Consider the following 17,760-nt stretch of genomic DNA (forward strand, 5'->3'; position numbering starts at 1 on the left):
TTGTCATTCTTTTCTCACCACGTTGCTTTGGAAGTTTTGACAAGGATGAGGTTCCATTGTGCAAGGTATTCTGTAAACAAAGGAAACCCCTTGCAGTTCTTGAGAAAGAAAACTATTTTCAGTTTTAAGGGGTATATCCATTTTTTTAATGTTTGATTTGAATGGACATTTTCAGAAATGAGAAAAATATTAAAAGAAAAAAAGGCAGAGTAGCAAGGTGGCAGAAAGGCACCATGAAAATCTGTTTTGGTTCTTTTACATTGCAGTGTTCTAGAGGCTCAGTTTTTTTTACTATCAGGCATGAGAGTGTTGTGGAAAAATTAATAGGTGTGCATTATCACATGTTTAACTGATGATCTCAAGCATTTTTACATTCAGTTTTTAAACCTCAAAATTCCTGTGGCCCAGAATGAGTTCTCTGTTCAGTTACAAGTTCATTTTAATAATGCTTTCTGTAAAGTCTTGTGTAGAAAAAGTTCTGTGAGTATGAAATGGCACTTTTATTTTGGCAGTAAAATGGCAGTTTATTATGACTGTTCTAATCTTGAAATTTAACATTTATAGAAAACAGCCATTCTGCATTCTTACAAAATCAGTTTTTCTTGAATATCAAATTAATTTGTTTAATAAAAGCATCCATTGTGTCATAAGTTACATACAAATTATAAGAAGAAAAAGCATGGGTGCTTAAATACTGAAAAATGAGATGTGATTTTAGTGCAGCAGATTCTTTTTTTTTTCTTTTTTTTTTTTTTCCTAAAAGGGTGTAATATGGCCAAAGTAGTTGGATGTCACTCTATCTTTTAATCCAGCTGAAAAGCAAGAATAGAGGTGACCCTTACTTTGCTGCTGTATTCAGATCTGGTCTGTTCTTTGATATAAATACATGTGCAGAAGTGGTAAAAAGGGAAGATGCTGTCTGTGCAGAGTTTGATAAGAAGCATTAAAACAACATTTGCCTTTGGACACTGTGGTGTAGTGAAAAGATCTCAGCCCCTGTTCTGGGCACATGGCATGGCCTGGTATTAAAAGGTTCCATCTTCTCCCCCAGTCACTTACAGGTTTCTATAGATGACCTGGACAGAGATCACTGAAAGGGTTAAGTTGTAACTGGCACAGACAACATCAAAAAAGTTTATTAGCTGAAAAGTTTTCCACAGTTTATCTGTAAGACATGTGGTTTTGGTTTGGTTTTATAAACGGCAGCTCTAACAGATACACCAGTGTCAAATGCAGTTCTAGCAAGCAGCTTCTTCCAGAAATAAAAGTAACAGAGGCTGAAAGGAATAAATGGTATGGTGTCAGATAGAAGGGAGTTAGTTGTAAATCTGTGGCCACCTGAACGATAAGGTTGAGCAGCTTCATGGTGTTACTGCTCTCTTTCTTTTAAAACCTACAGGAATGCTGGTTTGGGGTCTTTTTTAAGTAACAATTTTTGTTTCTCAGGGCTGAAAATATGCATCCATTTGAAAAGTGGTAGTTACAGAAGAATGCCAATTTCTTTACATGGATTTGTGTTGGACAGTAGCTGTATGAACATAACGATGCTCTGCTGGGAGCAGGAGTTGCAGTCATGTTTGTTGTATATATTTTTGTAAATGGAAAAATATGTCTCAATTTATTGCTCTTACTGCACATTTCATTTCACTGCTGCTTAACATGAAAAGATACAGAGATTATTTATGTGGTTGTGTGGGTTTTTTCCCCCCAGCATGAGTCTTCATATGAAGTTCACTAGTGAGCACAGAAAATACAATGTAATATTACTATATGAGTTAATGGATGCTGTAGTGGCATTCACCTAGTCTGTTTTGGAGTTAGGTTTTTCTGTTTTCTTGTTTTGACTTTGTTCAGTCAGTAAGCACCTGAAAGTATTCCAGAGACTGGTCTTACACGTGGTGTCAAGCTGTGTGTGCACATCTACTTTTAGCACTAATCATAAATGCCAGACTAAAGAGGGAATCTACTGTCCATGGCAGAGCTGGATGCAGCACACAGGTGGGGTCTCAGCTGAGCAGAGTAGGAGGGCAGAATCCCCTCCCTCGTCTCGCTGGCAGCACTGCCTTAGATCTGGCCCAGGATACTGTTGGCTTTCTAAGCTGCAAGTGCACATCACAGGGTTACATTGAGCTTCTCATCAACCTAACCATTTTATGTACCTGTCATCTCTTGAAGAATGCCCATTAAAATAAAATCTTTTTAATTGTTATTAGCATTAAAAGGGTTGCTGTTCAATCTCTCTTAATAGTTCTTTTCATTTGATTGACAATTAGCAAATTATTGAGCAAAAGCCAGTTAATGCTATAGTCAGCTTCAGGATTGAAAGCTGTTCCTTATTTAATTTTTTCCTTAATGATGGAAATACATGACATACTGGAGAAAAGGTCAGGGTAGATTGTACTCTTGGGTATATTTTGTTGTTATTTGTCTTGTTGATAAAGGTTTTGTAATCTGTTCTATTTTCTCTAGTCCAGATGATAGTACCACTTAAAAACATAACACTTAAGGGAACATTTTGGGTCACGAGATGCTATCCATTGCTGTTACAGGCAGTCACATCCCATAATGCCATCCATACACTGATCACAGCAGGACAACAGCTATTGTTTATGCTCACCACTCATATGGACTGTTGTTCTGTGACTTAGGGTTAAAACCATGCTCTAATTTCCAGCCATAGTGTGCTCATGACCATTTTACAGGCACAGTTTTCTTCCATCTGTCAGAAGTGAGCAGCGCACCAAGGCAGAATTTAAGAAAACACTGTCAGTTCTGTCTCATTTTTCATCTAAGACAATTAGGCTTTTTTAAGACCCATTCTTCCCTCCAGCTTATCACTAAGTTTCTTGGCATGTAGTGTTCTGCACGTAATAGCTGGTACACAGCTTGTCTCTCTGGACATTAACAGCTCCGATCCTGCCAGAGCTTCAAATGGCACGAGATTGCCTTTCTGAAACCACTCAGCGGTCACTTAATTTTTTTTCTCCCCACATAGGGCAGGGCCTCCTAAGAATATTTAAGTGGTTTGCCTGTTCCTTCCTCACAGCTGCCTGTAGGACCGAGCATACCAGGGCACTCTGCACCATGTTGATCATGCTTTGAGTACATATCTTATTTCCTTTCCTATTTTTCCAAAACAGATAAGAACAAAGGCATCTTGGCAAGTTGCTATGTACATATGAGCAAACATGTTGGAAGATTTATTTGTGAGCAGAAAGTAGCACCATATTATTTGCTGTCAGTGAAGGTGACTGTGCTGCTAACTCATTACTTTCTAACTAGAGGTCAAGAGCTTAAATGAAGTTGTGTGTGGCAGAAATACACTTTTTGGTACTGGATGTGATTTATGAATTGGAGGGACATCAGGTCCTAACCAGAAACAATTTGTTCTAGATGATCCCAAAGCTGTAACTGATTGTTCTGATATAAAGAAAGCCTCAACTGTGAATACATTAAGTTGTATTAAGCATGCTCTTTTTTTTTTCCTACAGTACTTTCCTGGAGTCTGCAGTCTTTGCTGAAAGTAATGCATAGGTTTAGTTTGCAGTATACTGGGGGGCAGTGACTTCTAGATATGAATCTCTAATTGCAAAAATGTTTTCATCCACAACAGGAGTTGAATACAATACACTAGAAAGTTGGAATCATAAACTACTTTGAAAAATAACAAATACAGAATTTGTGGTCATAATTCAGTGATATTACAGCATTTTAAAAGAATTCTTTGTCATTTGCATGTGATGTCAAGCCAGGAATTCCTAAAAATGAAATCTGTATCTTTGCTGAAATTTATAGTTCACTGAATTGAAGAACTATATTACTGTATACTTCAGAACTCAATAATTTGATTCTGATACATAAAAGGAAATTAAGCAGATCAAAATATTTATTTAAAGTGCCAGTATAGTAAGAAAGAATAAATTTGCGACCTGTTTTGCAATGGTTACAGTTTTGACTCTTCACTTAAACATCTCCTAAATGAATTTGTATTTGACTTATTAGTTCTTATCTGTAAGCTTTTAAATAATTTGGTTTGTTATTTACCATTTTATATTGCTTTTCTATGTACAGGATGTGAATGAAGACCCTGGAGAAGATGTTGCACTCCTCTCCGTTAGTTTTGAGGACGCAGAAGCTACTCAGGTTTTTCCTAAGCTGTACCTCTCCCCACGTATTGAACAGTGAGTGAGAGGTTTTTTCTAGAATGTTTTTTCTACTTCATCTCATTCAGCATTTTTCAGTCTTTTCCTGATATGTGTGATAACATACTAGATGATAACATACTATTGCTTTAAATTGCTTAAAGTTATAGTGGTTGCTTTGGGGGGGTGTGGGTGGGTGGGTGTGGGTGTACATGGTGGAGAAATGATAGATCTTCTCTCAGCTAGTTTTGTTTGTATGTGATATTCTTTTAGCATCACAATCTCTGAAAACCATGTTCTTGTGGCAGTATATTTTGAATGCCTTCTATGGTACAACAAAGTGACAGCTTTTGTCGGGGGGGGAATCTTTAATTTTTTTTTTCTTTTGGAAAGGTAAGTTCTCTATATAAACATAATACATTTGAATAAGTTATTGTTGTAGAAGCTAAAGGGCTTGGTTAACTATACTTTTGGAATTTACAGCTTTAGTAAATTACTTTTTTCAGGAGAATATCAGAATATCTGAATATTTCATTTTAAGAGCATTGAACTTTACTAATCCGTTTACCAGTTGGCATATTTGCTGAGAAATGGATTTTTACTCCTAAAATGGAAGACTGGAGACTAAAAATCTATGTGTTTTCATTAAATTTCTTTTCTGAAATTGAAAATGTTTTAATGCATCTCCTTGCCTTCAGTATTTCAGTCTTGTAATGCTTAAAAAATAGCCAGCTTAGACTTTCAGGTATACCACATTCAAACTGGTATAAACAACAAACATTGTTTCAGTGATGTGTTGTTTTTTTGCTAGTAAGACAGCTGACTTTCCTCTGAACTGGTGATGACTCTTCTGTGTGGAAGAAAGATGGGAAATACTGACACAGTTTTATAATAACTTGGGGATAAAGTTTGTGTGAATGAAGAAATATGGTATCTTGACATTTTGATCAAGAGTATTGATCTGGATAAACTGTTGGATGCAGTTTAGAAAATAAAAAACAGAATTTGACTTAATAAGACTTCCGAGATACTTCAAGAAAATGTTGGTTACATGTGCATGTGCAAACACATAGATAATGTGTTTAGTAGCTTTCACGTTTTCAAATTTTTCATCAATTCATTCCTTTTTGTCAGCATCAGTTGAGGGAATAATTGTAGTCAAATATGTAATTATCCTTCTATGCTCCAAAGGATTCTTTTTCTGAACTCTTAAAAGCAAATGGGCTGCCATTAGTTTCCATTATATTTCCAGCTGTAGTCACATGCTGATGGTTAAGTATGTTTCAGGACACCCAGGTATATCTGTCTAAATCATCCACGAGCTAATGAATACGTTGCGTGTTTTCCCGCTTTCAGCAGTATCTTTAGAAAGATGTTAACCTCTTGATACCTAGCAGAATAGCAATACAAAGGAAGTCTTTGTCTTCCTAAAAGTATTGCATTTTCTCTCAGTGCCCTAAAGAGCATCAGATTTTAGATGCGTGATGTAGAGCAATACAGTAGAAAGATGCTTGAGTGGTGTTGGTATATGTCTGACATTCTGATGTATTTATGACTTTTGTCATTTATAGCTAATGCAGTCATGTTAAAATCATGCCAGTAAACCCTGGAGTTCTGTGCCACACCTTGTCACATTATCTGTGTGTTGAGGTTGAGATACTTATCTCATCGAAGTCAATCTGTCTTTCTGCATTTGTAACATTTTCATCACAGTATCTAGGTACTGATAATGCATAATTACTGAAGTTGCTTGTCAGCTGTTGTACCTTCCTTTATGCTACTGGCTACTTCTTTCTTATGTGCCATGAAAAAATGTATGAGTATGTTTCCAGTGCTTTTAAAATTGTGTTTTAATAGCAAATATACAGTTCTCTCTTGTTTTTCCCCAAAACCAATCTCTGCTGTGTTTAGCAGTCTAGATATTTAACTACCCAGTGTTTGGGAACTGAAGCAACAATGTGTACTTCTTTGTACTTTTTGCCAAAAGTATAAAAAGCCTCAAGAAGCCCTCAGGATTAGTTTAATGACTTGAGGCCATGGCATGTTACATTGGAATTGTGTTCTGCTTATAAAGATCTTTCCTGCTGCTCACAGTAATTGGATCTACAAAAGCCATGTAAGCAAATTACCAGTGTATTTTTTCTATGCAGCAGATTTTGAGGTGTTCCAAGTAATAGTTGATAGTTCCCAACATAACATTCCCAGGAACTCAACAAAATGTGAAAAATGCCAAATTCCCACAATTATTTTGCTAACACTAAAATGTGTTCACATTAGGAAGAATGAGCGGACAAGAATAGCGTTTTCCTGACATATGAAATAACATTTCAGGTTTGTAGAGCAATAAGAGGAAAAGGGCCTGTTTGTGTAAAGTGAGTTATCTCCTGCTTTCCCAGGAGGTTTCATTGCTCTTGTGCTCTGCCATATAAACAGACATTCCCACATTGCCCTTTCTATAAATGATACATACCCACAGATCTTGTCAGCAAATTTGAGCCTAGGAATGTGAATATAGGTTTTTTGCTTTGAAGGGTTTTTGTAAAACACATTTGCTCTATTTTTTAAATTGATAGTAGGCATAATAATACTAAGACTTTGACTGCACTTTGTCATAGACTCTGTAAGAAAGATTTCCAATATCAGGGAAATGTCCACCTCTTAGGTTTGGGGTGAAGATGTTAGTACACTGATTGGCTTGAAAAGGTTCACATATTGAAGCAGCAGGTAGAAATGCAGTAGAGAAGAGTTGAAGATCATTCAAGTCAATACTGGTGCTTTATTGGCTTGTATGGTGTGATGTCTGGCTGCAAGATTGTCAAGTACAGTTCTTACAATCAGCCAACCAAACCCACATTTAGGGATGGGAATTACTTGTATTAATTTATAAAAATCTCATCAATGACTATTCATAACAATACCTGGTTTAATTCTTTCATTAAAACATGCTAATTTGAAAAGTTCATTTCAATACTATTTTTCAAAACACATTAACAGCAACTTTTAATGTTTCTTTCATTTGAAATCAGTCGCTTAAAAAGCTTACATTCTATAGTTTTAATAATTCTTCTGACTTTTTATTGCATTTTATCAATAAACAGATGCCAATAACAGTTACTTTCCATTATTTCAACAGTAGACCAGGATAAGATGAAACATGGGATATTTATGAGATGTATTTGCTTTTAAGAAACTACCATTGTTACTGTAGTATCATATAAAACAGTTTCTGCACACTTCTGTAGGAAGTGGTAAGCTGAGAAACCACATAGACTGACCACACAACTTGAGAGATTGGTGCTTGTCAGCATCTATGAGTGTGTCCCCAGCTTATCCTTCCCTTCCTCCCACCTCAGGGCAGGGGACTTGCCTCAGGATGCTCTCCATCCTCTGCTGTGAGCTGCTGTGCTTTTGTGCTTTGGGAAGGGGGTCATACAGCTGAGCTAGGTACACACAGCCATGCTCTGGGGCATGATAAGGACCTGCTGGGATATTTACCCTTTATGTTTCTGATACATTTCCCTGAGTTATTCACAGTGGCTCTAAACCTGTTGGTAGAAAGCATCTTGTTCAAAATTGCCTTTCTAGTGAAAGTATACTAGATACTCATATGGGAAGGAAATTTGTAATAAAACTGCCCATCAAATCTTTGTTTTCCATTTATTAAAAGACATTAGACTCTAAATCCAAAGAATCAGTTCAGGATTGAACAGCTGATTTCTATGTTAATTCTTAAAACTTTGTGTCAGCATACTACACATGAATGGGGATCAGAAGCTTTTGGGCTTTTTTCTTAAGAGAAAAAATTCAATGTATGTAATTTTTTTTTCTTTTGTGAGTCATCCATGCTAAAGAACATAAAAATGGGTTCATCTTGGTTCACATTTTAAGAAAAAACTATATTAGGGTAGAAATGCTGTTGCTCAGTGAATGCTGTGTTCCCTGTGTTCACAGAAATAATCCTGCAATAAACACTGTTGTCCTGGAGGGCTTTTCTCTGATAAATACACAGACGTGAATATGCTAAGAAAACCAGCTGTCAGTAGAAGTTGTTTTGCTTAAATGGATCAGGCTCCATGCTTTGGGGACTGAAATGGTCGTTTTTTACTGGTCTGGGAGCTGTGCCAGAGGGTTCTTCGTGACTGAGGGTGGTATGCAGAGTTCGGTGACTGCGTTTAACCTTCCCATACAGGCAGGGGAGAATAACAAGAACCTGATCTGAACTCTTTGGCTTTGAATGTTCCTGTGTGCTTTTCACTGATGGAAGAAAAAATTGAAGAGAAAACTAAATATGTGTTTGCTTTGAGGTGTTTCCTGTCTGTTACCTGTGCTTTCTGCTGGGAGTTGGAAGAGAAAAACCATAGATTATTACCCATTGACTGCCAAGTACTGCCTCTTACTATGTTTGAGACACAGGGGAGCTGTGAAGGGCTTCACCTTTGAAGTTGGCATGCCATGCTGCCTCCAGTAGAAGCTTGCTGTTTCAGACAGATTATGAATACACAGTCACTAAATGAATGGTTGTGCTTAGGCCTTTTTATATGTCTGCTTCATAGAAGTCAGAAGATCTTCAATTTGGCATGCTAAAATGTGATTATTCTTGTGAATTGATGATTTCAGTAGAATTGTTAGTAGTCATCCCCAGCAGTCCATGGCTTCTTCAAATCCCTTTGCAGACATGGGAAGCAGAAGGAATGGCGGTTCTGCTGTGCTTTGCAGAGCTTTCTGTTCCATTAGGCTTTGTTTGGTCGGTGCCTGGCCAGTGCCTGCTGTGTGTGCCTTGCCCCTGTCAGCCAAGGCTTCAGAAACTATAGCCAGTACCATAACCTGATTGCCAACCTAGCGCTGCTATGTACTCTTCTTGTGTCCACAAAATAATTTGTTTTGCTGCTACCAACTTCCGATGCTGTGTTGACAGCTTCAGAAGAGATCAGGACAGACTGGGACTGGCAGTCAAAGCAGATTGACTTGTACTTCTATTCCAGGTGTTCCAACTGTACTGATTGTTCTTTTTTTTTTTTCTTCCTTCTGAAGCTGCTGTAGAGCAATTAGTGAAAATAGTTGTAGAAGAGCTAAGATTATGTGTCCATCATCTAAATGGTGTTTTAATGCTGGATATGTTAATGCTGTCTTTAAATGGCTCAGTTAGTGAGATTTTTAAGTCAGTTAAGAGACTAAGCAATTAGACCTATTTGTTGAGGTATGAAATACTTGAGGCAGTTCAGTGGGACCACTTCTGTTGCTAGGTAATGAGGTACCACTTTCTCTTTATAGGAGATATGGGACAGTTTTTGGTCTGATGTACCTTTTGTGTTAATCCAGAGCTCAAGTCTCAGAGCAAAACTTAGAGCTGAGTATTGGGAAGGGTTTGTGTCTTCCAGGGATTTTCTCAGGCTCTGAGTGTCACCCTGTATGTTTACGGTTCTGTAATGTGATGGTGGAGGGAGTATTTTTACAAGCACTTTATCACTTAAAGTATTGTCTTGAATGGTTGAAATACACATATAAAAAAATTCATTAGTAAAAGACTACAAAAGAAAATGAAAACGTGATTCAACACAGCCCTCTTCAACTCCCTCTGCATACTTCTGACTAGGGTAGAATAGTATACAGAAATTTCACAAATTTTAAACCCATTTGATTCCTTTAGATTGAATCTTTCCATTAATTTGTTGCCCTTTTTCACTTGTGCGTATGTAATTTATTTCAGGCTACCCTAATTAAGCATCCAATTTCGTATCATGTTAGTTGTCATGTGCCATGGGAATGCCACCTTTCGTTGTAATAATCCGTGTTTCAACACAGGAGTTTCTAAGTATCATTATAAATCTGTACTCAACTAAAATATCTTCTGCAGGATTTTATTGTGATATCACTGCCTCTAGGCATGTTCATCCACCTACAAAGAGTGATAATGAAGAAAAAAGGGAACAAAGTAAGTTTTTGGGGGGACATCAGACATTATTCATTAATGTGTTCTTGATTCTTTACTGTTGCCCATATGAAGACTTGTATTTTTGTACAGTGAGATTGTCAAAGGCACTTTCAATTAGTCAAAACTAATCCTGGCAACAGTATTGAAAGTTGCTGTCATCTTCATTACTAGCTAGGTCAGTACTTAGTATTTTTGAAATCTTCCTCTCTATCTGCAATAGGGGTTATTTTTTTAATTACTTTCTTAGATTTTGTTTGTTTTGATACGGAAATTCATTTCAGGAACAAAGGGTCCTAAAGAACTCTGGACCAATGGTATGGACAGTTTGAATTCCTTGAAATGTTTTCTGTAACATTAATTATGCTGATGAAAGAAATTTGTAGGTGTCATCTTTTTATTGTGTGGCATTTGGTATGGGAGTAGTAGGGTCTCATAACTGTGGTTAAATGTTAACCTAAACAATTACTGACTAGGTGTTTCTTCAAAATGCAGTGGAAAAATCTGGTTCAGGTAAAATTCATATATAGGGGAATTTGGAGTTTTTCTGGGGCCAATTTGTTTTTCCTTTCACTGATAACATTCTGGTGTTAAATTCTGCTTAAAAAAAAAGGCAGCAGTTAGATACAAAGTTAGATTGCTGGAAATCACAGTTGAAGCAGTAGTTTCTCTGTTATTAAACACACTTAATTTCAAAGACTGCCTCTTTGGAGTTAAATTGCTCTTGCAGAGGAAAAGTGCTTCAAAGTTACTGACAGCATCAAATTTTAAAATTACCTGACAAGTTTGAGGCTTCTGGTAATTTATCAGTAAATCTAATAATAGAATCATTTAGGTTGAAAAGTATCCTTGAGATCATTGCCTTCAGATGTAAACTCAACACTGCCAAGTCCACCATGTCCCTAAGTACCATATATGCACATCTTTTAAATACCTTCAGGATGGTGACTACACCCCTTCTCTGGGCAGCCTGTTCCAGTGTGTGGCAATCCTTTAGGTGAAGAAAATATCCTTCATATCCAATCTAAACTTCCCCAGGTGCAACTTGAGGCCATTTCCTCTTCTCCCATCACTTGTTATTTGCAAGAAGAGGCTGACTCCCACCTGGCTGCTTCTTGCTTTCAGGTAGTTGGAGAGCGAGATAAGGTCCCTCCTGAGCCTCCTTCCTTCTCTCTAAGCTAAACCACTTCAGCTCCCTCAGCTTCTCCTCATAGCTTGTGCTTCAGACCTTCACCAGCTCCATTGCTCTTCTCTGGATTCACTCCAGCACCTCAATGTTCTTCTTGTAGTGAGTGACCCAAAACTGGCCACAGCACTCTAGGTGTGGCCTCCCCAGTGCTGAGGACAGAGGGACAATCATTGCCCTGGTCCTGCTGGCCACACTGTGTCTGATATAAACCAGAATGGCATTGGCCTTTGCCATCTGGACACACACAGGGTCATGTTCAGCTGCTATTGACCAGCACCCCCAGGTCATTTTCCACTGGACAGCCTTTGAGATACAGTTCCCCAAGTCTCTAGTGCTGCAAGAGGTTGTTGTCACCCAAGTGCAGGACCCAGCACTTCACCTTATTGAACCTCATGCTGCCCTCAGCCCATTGATCCGGCCACATCCCCCTGCGGACCCTTCCTGCCCTCCAGCAGATCAGCACTCCCGCCCAACTTGGTGTCATCTGAAAATTCAAACATGGGCACTTGATCCCCTCGTCCAGATCATCAGTAAAGATTTTAAACTGGACTGGCCCCAGTGCCGAGCCCTGGGGAACCCCACTAGTGGCCAGCTGCCAGCTTGATTAACTCCATTCACCACCACTCTCTGGGCCCGGCCATCCAGCCAGTTTTTTGCCCAGTGAAGACTGCACTTGTCCAAGCCATGGGCTGCTAGCACCTCCAGGAGAGTTTGGTAGGAAGTGATGTCAAATGCTTGTCAATGACAACATCTGCAGCCTTTTCCTCATCCACTTAACGGGTCACTCTGTCGCAGGAGACCAAGTTGATGAAGCGGGTCAGCTTTCATAAACCCATGCTGGTTATGCTGATCGCCTGATTGTCCTGCACATGCCATGTGGTGACACTCAAGGTAATCTGCTCCATGACCTTCCCCAGCACAAGGCCTAACAGGCCTGTAGTTGTCCAGATCCTCCTTCTGATCCTTCTTAGAGATGGTAATTACATTTGCTGATGTCTAGTCAACTGGGACCTCCTTGGTTCACCAGCAGGTCATGGCACGAGCAGGTCATGGAAGGTTTTTCTTTCAGATCAGACCTGAGATTTATTTATTCTACTGTATTCATTCTAACTGGGTAATAATTACCAAAACTGTCAAGCAGTAGTTAAATGAGTTAATTAGAATCTTGGCAGAAAATGCAGTGGGTATGGAAAGGCACATTTATTCAGCAGTTATGAAAACTCAGATTTCCTAGAGTACACTTTGAACCCACTTTTGTTGCTGCGTGGGTATTTTTCCCAGTTCTTGATGTAAATGCAAACCCACCACTACAGAACGTGGTATCTTAACAAAGTATGCTTTCTTGAAGTTGATTTTTGCATATTTGGGATATGGGGTTTGCTTTCTGAATATGGTGATTAAGCCATTTGTTTTCAGAGAACTTCATTCTGATTGTGATCTGCATATTAGTGTTCTGTCTTCAGACTTTTTCTGTTTTATTATTTAAAACAATTAACAAAACTTCAACTACTGTTTAATGCTAGCTTCCAAATGGCCATATTCAATTGCTACAAATCTCTGACCACTGGAAAATGAAAAGTTTAGGATTTTCAGATACAACCCACGACAAGTGTGAACACAGACCTAAGTTATATGTGAAAGACCTCGGTTTTGATTGTCTCTGTTTTCTTTTCCCTCTGCCCCCCATCCCCCCATTGGGGAGAGCTGGTAGTACCTGCTAGGAACCACATTCCTGTTACTGATGTTCCAGGAGGGAATGTGGCAGTACAGGGAGCATGAATTGAGGAGTATGGCAGAGGAGCTGAGGAGTGTGGTGAATCTGATGGGCAGGAGAAAGAATACAAAGGGAGGGGTCTTGGCCCCACTGTTTGTGTGATAAAAGATTGTCATGCACTCTTTGACATTACCAGAAGGGCTGTTTTCCCTGCCAACTTGCCTTTTTCCCATACACTTCTTGACCCCACAGTACTACTGGGTATCACCTCTCAATTTCCTTTGCTTTCTGCCCCCATCTTTCTTGCAAATAATCAGTGGCATTTTAAACTTGATGCTTTCTTGAAAGGAATATTAATACCTCCTTAACTATCCATTGTAGGAAGATGCCATTTTCCCAAAATATATCATGGCTGATTTTTAAAATGTGACTACAGAATTTCTGGGGGTTTCCTTTTCCCTAATTATTGTCAAGAATGTGGTTCATTGTACTGCTTATTTTATTTAAGGCATATGAGACAATCACAGTCTGTCCCACTGCTTAACTGCTGCAAGCGGCTTGGCTGATTGTGACTGGACCTACCTGGAGAAAATGTATAAAATACATTATCAAGGGCGAGACTTTTTTATTGAATAGTTTTTTCCTAGATAACAGATTCCCCAACAGCTTCTTTTCTAGGAGCTTTACTCTGAAGAGTCCCCTTAAAAAATCACAGGGATTTGTTGAATTTTGAACCTGGCACAGGCATCCTCTAACAATACTAAACTTCAGCTATGTTTAAATGAAAGTGCAGATTATAGGCAACAAATCATATGGCCATTGTGTTAATGAATGGGACTCTTTTTATGTATAGTTTGGAAAAACATACTTGTGTGTCAACAAAGAATATTACAGAATTTAAATGAGAGATCTTGTGTGTGATATTTAGTATGTGCATGCAGTACGTGTCAAACAACCCATGGAGGAAGACAAGTTAAATTTGGCAAGAACTGAAAATTAAGATAATGAAAGTGTAGATTCTTTTTAGTTGGATTTTAAAACTAAATTCTTTGAGCTGGTTTCTGGTCAGGGGCCTCTAAAAATACATGGAGAAGAAACTTCATCTGTTTAACAATTTCAGTGGACAAAACTCTGTCAGTACTGAAGTTGCAGACACCACAGTGCAGTGGAAAAACCTGTACAAATAGAGCGAAACAATTCTGCTTGCAGATATTTGCTGTTGAAGCCAATGAAAGGGCTGTGCTCTTCTGTGTGGTTTAGTGATGTCAAGCACTACTTGCTGGAGGCAGCTGCGCTACTGCAATGCTTTCCTGACCTTAAATAGCCTATATGCTGGGTAATGCAAGTGTTCAAATATAAATACAGGGCACATAAGGACAGAGGGAGGCCAGAAAAGCCATCGAGGCCCCTTCCCTCCCCTGAATTAGTCAGTGTCTTCCTCAGTATTCTTCTCTTCTGGTATTTGTCCAAGATATTTACAAAACCGTTTAGACTAATTGTTCCCTTGTGTTGCCTCAGTACTGTTTATTCCATATGTTAAGTACTGCGTGCGAAGCAGTTCTGCTCCTCAGTGTGGCTGCTCCTTGCTTTCCTTTCCTTTTCCTTTCTTTGAGGTTGCCTTTGATATTAACCCAAACAGTTGTGCAACCTCGGTCTGTCCTGGGAGGTTGTGTGTGCCCACTGCTCTTCCCTAGACCTCTCCACGCAGGCAGGGCTTTCTGGGACGTTCTGTGGAGGTAGTTCCTTCAGGTCATGTTTTTGGTCGACTTTCCAGATTTTGTTTTTTTCTTTTGCTCTGTAATGGGAAGATGGTTAGATGACATGTATGTGTAATTATGTAGTGATCCTCCTAATTTGTTCCATGGCTCAAACCTTGTGTTTCTTTTGTGCCTATAATGAATGTGTAATTTGCTTCGTCCCTCCTCAAATCCTGTTGTTTTAATTTTCATTCATTTACCTATCGCTTAGGTTTCTCATACTGCCTTCCATTGGGTTTTTATTTCTTTACATTCCATCTCTATTTTCTGGTTTCTCTTTTAGCTCTTCATTTTCAGCTCTGCACACATCTCTGAAAATTTGTTTTGTTTTCGAGAAATGAGGCTCTGTTTTTTGCATGCCAGGTAACAGTTTTTCCTGCAATTAACATAGAAAATGCAAGGAGAGTTGAATGATGAATGTACATCCTGACAAAGCAAGTCTTGTTGAAAGTTTAGGTAACATTTGATCTATAAAAACCTAGCAGCCCTTTTAATTGTGTGATACAGAGAATCAGTGCATGTCCAGAACAATCATTAAGTGTTGTCTACAATTCCAGTGCCTTTGTTGTTCCTAATTTTAAAGCATTTTAACATGAATTTTTAAAACTCTGTTTATTTTACTTCTTTTTAACATTATTTCTCTTCAGAATTAACTGTTTCCATTTATAAAAGGAGGGAAATCTTCAGGATTTTTATGCAATAGTGAAAGCAAAACCAATTCATTATTTTGTATTTATCTGCATATAATTGAAAAAATATTTTTCCCCCTCTGTGACAGTATTCTATTTAGACTACATATCTCAGCATTAAAAAGATGATGTTTCTCCTTACTACAAATTTCTTTACTGTCTTTTCATAGTATAGTGTTAAAATTTTGGAGGACACATCAATTCATAAAATACATCAAGTGCCTTAACCCAGGCTAGCTGGAGTGGTTTTGTAGAAAATTCTTTTGCAGCAAGTAAGTGGTAGCTCTCACACCGCAGTTATAGAGCTCTTTGTTGCAAAGGAACTCCTCTAGGCTGGCTTCCTGCTTGGCGTGGGACTGCCACCAGCACTAGCTCAGGTTTTGTGTTGCAGAGTCTGTGCATGTCCTGAGCACCTTCCAGTGGAGATCCTACAGGCTCCCTGAGGAACCAGTCTGCTCTGCCACCCTCCTTAGTGAAGGACCTCTTCTGAAAGTCCAGTCTGAGACTCCCAAGGCCTCAGTTGTCCCAGTCCTTGGAACATAAATGTCCCTTCAGACCGAAGCTGTGCAGTTGGTCGTAGCAGTATTGCACAATGTCAGTAGCCGTGTGCCATGTCCTGCAGTGTGGAAGCAGAGGCTTTTTTGGTGAGTCCCATCATGCTTCTCCAGCGGCAGGGATGGATGAGTTCTCAAGGACATATTGCTATCCAAGATTTGTTCTGGCTGGAGGTCATGATGAGCTGGTAGAAAGTTAAATTAAGTTCTTCTCTCACTGCTGTCACAGTGAAGGGATAGCATGAGGAACAAGGGCATGAGTTTTCTGCATTCTGACAAGCATCACAAATGCATAGTCCTTTTGGACTAGCTGGTGCATGACATAAATTAGAGCAGTGCATGAGACCAAATAATGAAGAATTTGGGTCAGTATTATGGGTGGTGTTATGCCTTGCAACACCAAGGCTCATAATACTGGGAAATATCTTTATTTTTTTGGCTCTGTGTACTGAAAGCTTCAAGTTGCCTTTTCAATACACAGATGCTAATTTGTATTTTCCTTTCTTAATTTCATATACTATAGCAGAATTTTTTAAAAAGTAAATAAATACCCTGAAATAGAACACTAGTCATTAGCAGTGAATGATCCTGGCAATGCAACTGGCATTACTGAGTACTTTACACATACAACCGAGTACACTTAAAATGTTAGGAAAAGGATAGATTTATCCTGATTTTGTTTGTTATACTAATGCTGTGAAAGTCTAGCATTCTATTTTTGTTCATCTACCAATCTGTTCAGCATATTTTGTTTAATAGTTTAATGGTAGAGTCTATATGTAACCACCCATGTTACATCAGACTCTGCAACTGGAATGTTGTTTACTTTTCACCAAGGCAACTCCCTGTTTTTGTTAATTAATATCTAACAGGGTCCTACAGCTGACTCCCTTTAAAGTCAAGAATGTAGGGGTGTAGAGGGTTTATAAGCATGCTGTGCTAGCAGCAGTGTCTTTTGTACAAGTGACCTGTTAAAGGACATGCTTTGGGATGGTTTTTTTCATTTTTATGTGCGTGCATATTCTTTTATTCTTCTGCAGTCTTCTTGGGCAGGTTATGTTTGTACTGCATGTGCATACCCCTTTAATACATGTGCCACGAAGTTATTTTCTTAAGCCACAGAAGGAAACTGACAGATTTTGTGGGAAAGTCTTCTGCACCGTTCTCTCACCATTCTTTTGGGGACTAAAGGAGAGCTCACGTTTCTGACATGGTCAAATTGACAGTGGTGGTTCATGTCTAAAATGCATTTTATTTGTCTTATTTTTGACAACAAGCCATCCCTTGCATGTCTCAATTACCACAGTACCAGAAAGGATTTTTTTGTTAAATGTTTAGGAGTTTTATCCAGGCTTGATTTGAAAATATGCAAGAAATACAGTATACACAATTTCCTTAGTGCTATTCTACTGATAAAATGGTTTACTGTCTTTTAATCTGAATATATGTTTTTGCAAACTTTAATGTGCTTATCTTCTTGGTACCCTTCTGGGATAAAACAGTACCAAATGCTGTCAGGATGTGTGACTGTATCCATGTGTGTCAGAAGGACTTCATGTTTGGAAACTAGAAGCAAATAGAGACTCCCTCTGATAATCTCAGTCTGTACCAGATAAATGTTGCTAGACTTAGAAATGTTTTCTTTCTTTTATAGTCAATTTTTTTAATGCAAAATGTCTTCTCAGTTACCCTCCTCAATTACTGCCCTGCCTTAACTTTATCTGTCCTGAGGCTATCCACACTTAGATGCACTGATACAGATTCCTCTAGTATCTCCACTGGTCTT

The 17,760-nt window shown here is 38.5% G+C and overlaps 1 protein-coding gene across 3 annotated transcripts in view; it reads left to right on the top strand.

The window, feature by feature from the left end:
- Positions 1 to 17,760, top strand: part of BABAM2 (BRISC and BRCA1 A complex member 2) — a 161,758-nt gene that overhangs the window by 83,726 nt on the left and 60,272 nt on the right. For all 3 annotated transcript variants that reach the window (XM_038132577.1, XM_038132575.1, XM_038132576.1), the window contains one exon: positions 4,072 to 4,181. In XM_038132577.1, coding sequence (XP_037988505.1) covers positions 4,072 to 4,181 — 110 coding nt within the window. The remainder of the gene's footprint in view (positions 1 to 4,071; positions 4,182 to 17,760) is intronic.

The sequence above is a fragment of the Motacilla alba genome, chromosome 3, assembly GCF_015832195.1.
Source record: "Motacilla alba alba isolate MOTALB_02 chromosome 3, Motacilla_alba_V1.0_pri, whole genome shotgun sequence".
Lineage (NCBI taxonomy): Eukaryota > Metazoa > Chordata > Aves > Passeriformes > Motacillidae > Motacilla > Motacilla alba.